The sequence below is a fragment of the Macrobrachium rosenbergii genome, chromosome 46 (genome assembly GCF_040412425.1).
Source record: "Macrobrachium rosenbergii isolate ZJJX-2024 chromosome 46, ASM4041242v1, whole genome shotgun sequence".
In the NCBI taxonomy this organism is placed as follows: domain Eukaryota; kingdom Metazoa; phylum Arthropoda; class Malacostraca; order Decapoda; family Palaemonidae; genus Macrobrachium; species Macrobrachium rosenbergii.
This window is the reverse complement of record NC_089786.1, coordinates 9,155,693-9,161,750: the sequence shown is the minus strand read 5'-3', so window position 1 is coordinate 9,161,750 and position 6,058 is coordinate 9,155,693. Positions and strand designations below refer to the sequence as shown.

Sequence of the window (6,058 nt, the reverse complement as noted above, 5' to 3'; positions counted from 1 at the left end):
TCTGACACGCATGCAGTTTATTTTCTTTAATGAGTCATCCTCTATAATCTTATGGGATTCCCTTTTACTGACAATATTGATCATCCCTTCGATTTTACCTTGCTCATCCAAAATATTTCAAGCAGCTTCTAACACCTCAGGTTCTCTACTTTTTTCTTCAAGATTCTTCAGTTTACCTCCAAGTCAGTGTCCTCTTTTCTTTATTCGGTTTCTTTCTTATTTCGAGTGAAGAACTGCTCCAAGTGGTAAGCTTGGGCATCCAAAATCTCCTGTCAATCATCTTGGAAAACACCTCAAGTTCAGTACCTTTTATTTCATATAAATAAATTCTTCAGTTCCTCCATGTCACTGTCTTCCTCGCTTCTTGATGATTTCCTTCCTTATTTCGAATGAAGAACTTGAGTCCATAAGTGACCATACAACTGTAGAGCTACTGAATAAATCTATAATTGCAGAAAGCAGGAACCTCGACACCATACTGCTCTGCGAAGTAGTCCATGTTTTCATCAGTAAACGATTGTAGACTGAAGTTGTCTGCCATTCTCTTGATGTACTTTTCCCTCTGGAAAATTGAGTAAAACCATGGAGAGCAGTCATCCATGGCTTTCAGCATCATTTTCTGCAGGACAGATTTGTACAAATCCTTCATGGAAAACAGCGTCACCTATGAAAAAGGTGAGGGCAATATGCCTGTAAGGGAACCCTGTATCTATCTTGAAGGACCTGGTCTACCCAAGGTTCTGCGTCTTGCTACTGCCACATTGCCCAGCTGTGTTACATGAAAGGGCTGCCTCTCTGCCTTTCCTAGCGCAGTGTTGCCCAGGGGGATGAAAGGGCCAGGAGGAATTCTACTCTTCCAGAGGAAGAAGACTAGTGGGGACCTTGTCCGGCTGTAATAGTGGACTGGCTTTTAGCTAAGCCTGACATCAGTGGCACACTGAATGACCCTGTGGGTCCCAGTGCTTGGCTTTATACCTAAATCACATATTCCATTCCATCAATGACATATCAACCTCTTCTTCAATAGGCAGAGGGATAAGAGGTTGGAACATGAAAACCACACACAAATAGCCTCTACACCACCCTTCTCCTCAAACTTTCTCACTCCCACTGGGAAGGATATTCAAGATGTACGCTCAGTTCAAGTTCAGACTGAACACTCTTGGTCACTGAAATGCTGGAACACAAAAGATTGAGGGTCTATGGTAGTCAGCAGACATGAACTGCACAGGTGCTGTGTCATCCAAGTCCTCTTATGCTGATCATCTTTACAAGAACAATAATTCACAGTCGCCATCATTCCCAACAAAAACTGTGCATTTCATAAATCAAAATCAATACACACACTCCAGGCAGAATGCCCCATTCACAAGCCATTCAGGCACAGCTTCAACAACTGCCATGAGAACACAAGCATGCAGTGCCAGTTGAAAACTAAACTGGTGTTACACAATTCCACACAAGGGAGACCACTAAATTTGAAAAATTTTCAAGGCCTCAACCAATCTTGGTTGACAAGGGTATGTATTCTTGTAGGAACAAAGGTGGCTTTTCTTTTTGGAATATGAATAATGACGAAATTCAAGTGCTGTGTAGTCAGCTTATGCATTTTTAAAAAGGTTTGCTGCAGTTTCTTTATGTAAAGAAAAAGCAGTTAAAGATGAATTGATTTTGTAATACTATGTTTCTCATTTATCACTCATCACACAGCTCTTGTGAAGCTAAAACATTGCTGAAAGGTAAGTTATTTTTATATTTTGTTCAATTTGTTCCATTATGAACTTAATCAGAATTTTTATGATAGTTGAGCTTATTGATGTATATTTTGAACTCTTAGCAGTGAAAATTTATCTTCAAGTTCCCAGACAGTACATAAAAGGTTATTTTAGTTTAGTTTACTCAGATTTCCTAGTGACCCAGAGGTAAAATATTTATGTGAATGATTGGTTCCAACAAAGCATTATTGTGCCTATTTTTATACTAGTCTTCTGAAGTAATTTTATTTTTGTAGAGAAGATAGTATCTGCAAGGTTACCCTAAATTTAATGAACCCAGTTTGTAACTGAAGTCAAAATGTACAAGTACAGGGTTTCCTTCCAAAAGCTGGTTCCCAAGGTGGATAGAATAGCATTTTTGTTTTACCACTTCAGCTATTCCTATTTTCTATGAATTTGATAACTCCACCTACAAGGGTCGACATGAATTTCTTTTTTAAATAGTTATAGCATACTTCCTATGCAGTACTTTCTCTGATTGTCAGCAAGGCTACATACAACCATATTAAAAATTGAAACCAGATTATAATTTGCGTTTCAAGTTTTTATTCACAGTAGTATTGATTTTATGGGTAGACTAACTCTGGAAAGATATAGAACTGTTGCATATTTATAAAATTTTAACAATTCAAATTTTCAGCACTTTGGAACTCAGGGACTCGAGAAATCCCTGGCTACAAAATGGTTTGTTAAACACGAGCATTTTCGTCTAAAGAATTTTGTGTGTACAGTTGTTAAAAGTGCAATATAAACTTTTTGAGTATAAAATACGACAGTATTTTTAAAAAATAAATACATGACTTTTACATGAGCTTAAGTGAACTTGAAAATAGGAAGGTTATATAGTAAGTATAAGGTAAAGAAAAATAATTTTATCTGCAAGTATTTACATAAAGCCATTTACAACATACACGATAAGGCTATACATAATTTACAAATGTTTTGGGTAGAAACAACTACCACAATAGTAATCATATAGAAGACACTTGAGGAAAGACCCTATATCCCAAATGGGAAGACACTGATTGCAAGGTGGAAGGTGGTTCTCTTATACATGTTTTCCAAGAGCCCTGACACTCATTCTATGGAGATGAAAAACCTGGTTCATCCACTCAAGACCTAAGTATACAATACAAAAATATATGTACAATTGTCTATGACAAACATACGAGTATTTTAATGACGGTGCATTACATTAAAAAAAAAAAAATTATAACAAATTAAACCACTGCTAATTGGGACTTAGTAGTGACTGGTCTTGTAGTAATCAAGACAAGTGAGAGCATATTCTTGACATTTATCGTATTAATTAACTTAATGCACGTCCTGACTCTGGGCTTCTTATCATTGTATGATAGGAAGGAGAGTGAGAACATCTGTACACCCTGATATGAAGCACGATTGACCAATAATAAAATGAAGCAATAAAACGCTACAGAAGGCACCAAATTACTATTAATAGTAATAATCAAAAGCATTCTAGGGGGGAAAGGGAGGAAGATACTGGGAATGTGTCCCTATTAGCTGATATTCAATCTGTTTGTGATTCTTTGGTTCATAAAGTCCCATATACATACCCTGCTTTTCAAGTTATTATATTATCACCATATTATCTAACACTCAAAAATATACAAAAATCACAGCTTGCTTTTCCCAGCACTGGGTTTGACAACATGAGATTGCTACTCCTCTTTGCCAAATGTCCTAAGTTCCTAATAAATCTTTGTGGTAGATTTATCCTATGCACTGCAACTTGCACATGAACTCCAAACAACTCTTGTTCAAGAAACAGTACTTAGAAAAACTACCAGAGAAGTTTTAACATAAAAATAGAATTTTACTCTGCCATTAGCAAAATAACTTTTTATAGATTTGACAATTAGGATTCATTTGATAGAGTTAAAAATCTCTGATCTTATCACATTATAGCTGCCACCAAATACTGCTATCATACATAAACTGGATGCTGACTGTCCTTTTCATCATTTCCATTTCCTCCAGGGGTACTATCAAAAAATCTTCGGAAAGTGAATTCAAAGAATGCATGGAGAGGCTGATTACTATTGTTGACCCACTCAACATCACTCTCATTAGGTTCACTTGGTCTAAGCTTATCCGGATCAATCGGATCAAAGTTTGAGGTATCCGTGGGGAACTTAATCTTGGGTGTATAAAGAGCAGGTTGCTTTCTTAAACCGCCTTCAAAATCAAGTCCCTCAAAGAATGGGTGAGCTTTTACTTCTTGAGCACCATTACGCCCTAGCCGTTGTTCAGGATGCGTACACAGACTTAAAATCAAGTCCTTGGCTTCTGGAGACAATTTTGCCTGCTTAGGAATGCGCAAAGTAGTTTCCCAGTTGATGACCTGTAAATCAAAAGTCCATGGTAAGTAAATGGTAAGTGACGTTAAAGCTATATTTATAACAAGCATTTTCATTCAAACCCACCAATCATGTGTATGCCTATAATTTTGTCCCTTAGTGTTCCAGGTTCACCACGCTCTGTTTTGTCAGACAAGTTAGTCTTTTTATGCATGTGCCATTTGGAGCCATCCTGTCTTGTCAATTTTCCATGAAAATGGAAAACTGACGAGACAGAAGACTAATGGGGGGAAAGGGCTTCACCATGAATTTGTTTGTGGCAAATCACACTGCCTGAATGAGGGCAGCAAACTTTTTCTTTTATTGCTCAGTGAATTTATTTTTCATAGAATAAAGCTGGTTATGGTACCATTAAAAAGCTTAGTGCATACTAAATTAAGTAAAATAAAAAAAAAAAAAAAAACTCAACATTACATGTTGAAGTTAATAACATAATACCACTAAAATTTCTACAGTTGCAATGAGATGACCAAGGATAAATGAATTTGTATAAAAAACCTTGGGCTACATAATCAATTTTGTTTCACCACAACCCTGTTAATATGTCCTGTATGCCTAAACTGTCATTTGGGTAGGATGTCAACTCTCTGAATGCCCCGAAATGTTAGGTTATACTTTAAGATCCAGAGGAGTTCTAGGGGCCCGCAAAAGGTATAGATTAAATCTTATGAAGAGTAAATTAAAGACTTCTACCTGGCAAGTCTCTCAGCCATTATCATTCAGTTGTCTTATACCGATCTGATGTTGTTTATACTGCCAGTAAGGCTCAAGTAAAGATTTGTCCAGGTCAAACTCAAAATTGAAATACCTAAAAGCCTTTGAATACTTAAAAGCCTTTTCCAGATGGATAGCTATTACCAATTCCATCATCTCATCCTTGAAGCCTTTAGAAGTGACAGAGATGAGGTAGAGAGGCCTAAGTGACAGTGTCCCTTTTCTTCATTAACATTCAATAGATGGTAAATATGAGAATGTGCAAGATTGAAGCACATGTGAAAGCACTATCTTCCTCACCTTATCTCCCGCCCCCCACCCAAACAAAAGGAAAAAAACTAATGGATTCTAATACAGATTACTATGTCAATAATTAGGGGACCATGGATTAAGAGAATACAGCTGGGCCTGTTTTGGAATTGCCTACGTTGCCAACAGAAGACAAACCTGCAAAAGACAGTCTTAGATCTCAAAAAACCTATGTAGCTGATGGTTCAAAAGCATTAAGCTCCCTTCCATTATAAGAAAAGGACTCGTGAGCAGCAACAGTTGAACAGTGATGCCCCCTCTTAAAAGCCAGCCATGAGTTAGCTATACTCTTTGCTGTTTTCTTACCCCTCCATCCAAAGTCTCATGTAAACAATGATATCCAAAACATCAATAGCCATAATCATATCAAACACTTGGTTGGATCAGTCATCCTTAACTGAGTAACATCTAATTTCAGAGGCTGAGGCTTACAGATTCCCAAGACTGGAAAACCTCACAAACCAAATTAAGTGCCTCTGAAAAGAAAGAACTTTCCAGAAATAAAAAGGAAATTGATTACCAATTAGCTCTGTTGTGGATCAAGGTGACACATTCATGAAGGGACTACCTTCTTGTCTGAAAAAGGAACTGGTGAACACTGGGGACATAACATAGGCATATATATATATATTCTGTATACATATAATTAACAAAGCTGTAGTGAAACCATCAGAACTTCCTAATCTAGGCAGCTTTTAAACTGAAGGGATGATAAACCAAATTTTCTTATCTAAAGTGTTCAGTTAATGAACCAATCAAGACTACAGCACACAATATTTAATTTCCCAAGGTATACAATTAAGAGTATTTGGAAATTAAAAGGGAAAAACAAATGGGCAAGAATAATACATTATCAAAGCAGACAATGCAGAATAGCAA

The 6,058-nt window shown here is 36.8% G+C and overlaps 1 protein-coding gene across 5 annotated transcripts in view; it reads right to left on the bottom strand.

The window, feature by feature from the left end:
- Nucleotides 1-2,632: 2,632 nt before the first annotated feature.
- The window catches only part of LOC136830194 (serine/threonine-protein kinase Warts-like), a 208,471-nt gene continuing 205,045 nt past the window's right edge, over nt 2,633-6,058 (bottom strand). For all 5 annotated transcript variants that reach the window (XM_067089470.1, XM_067089468.1, XM_067089467.1 and 2 more), the window contains one exon: nt 2,633-4,140. In XM_067089470.1, the coding sequence (XP_066945571.1) occupies nt 3,724-4,140 (417 nt within the window). In that variant the 3' untranslated portion in view covers nt 2,633-3,723. The remainder of the gene's footprint in view (nt 4,141-6,058) is intronic.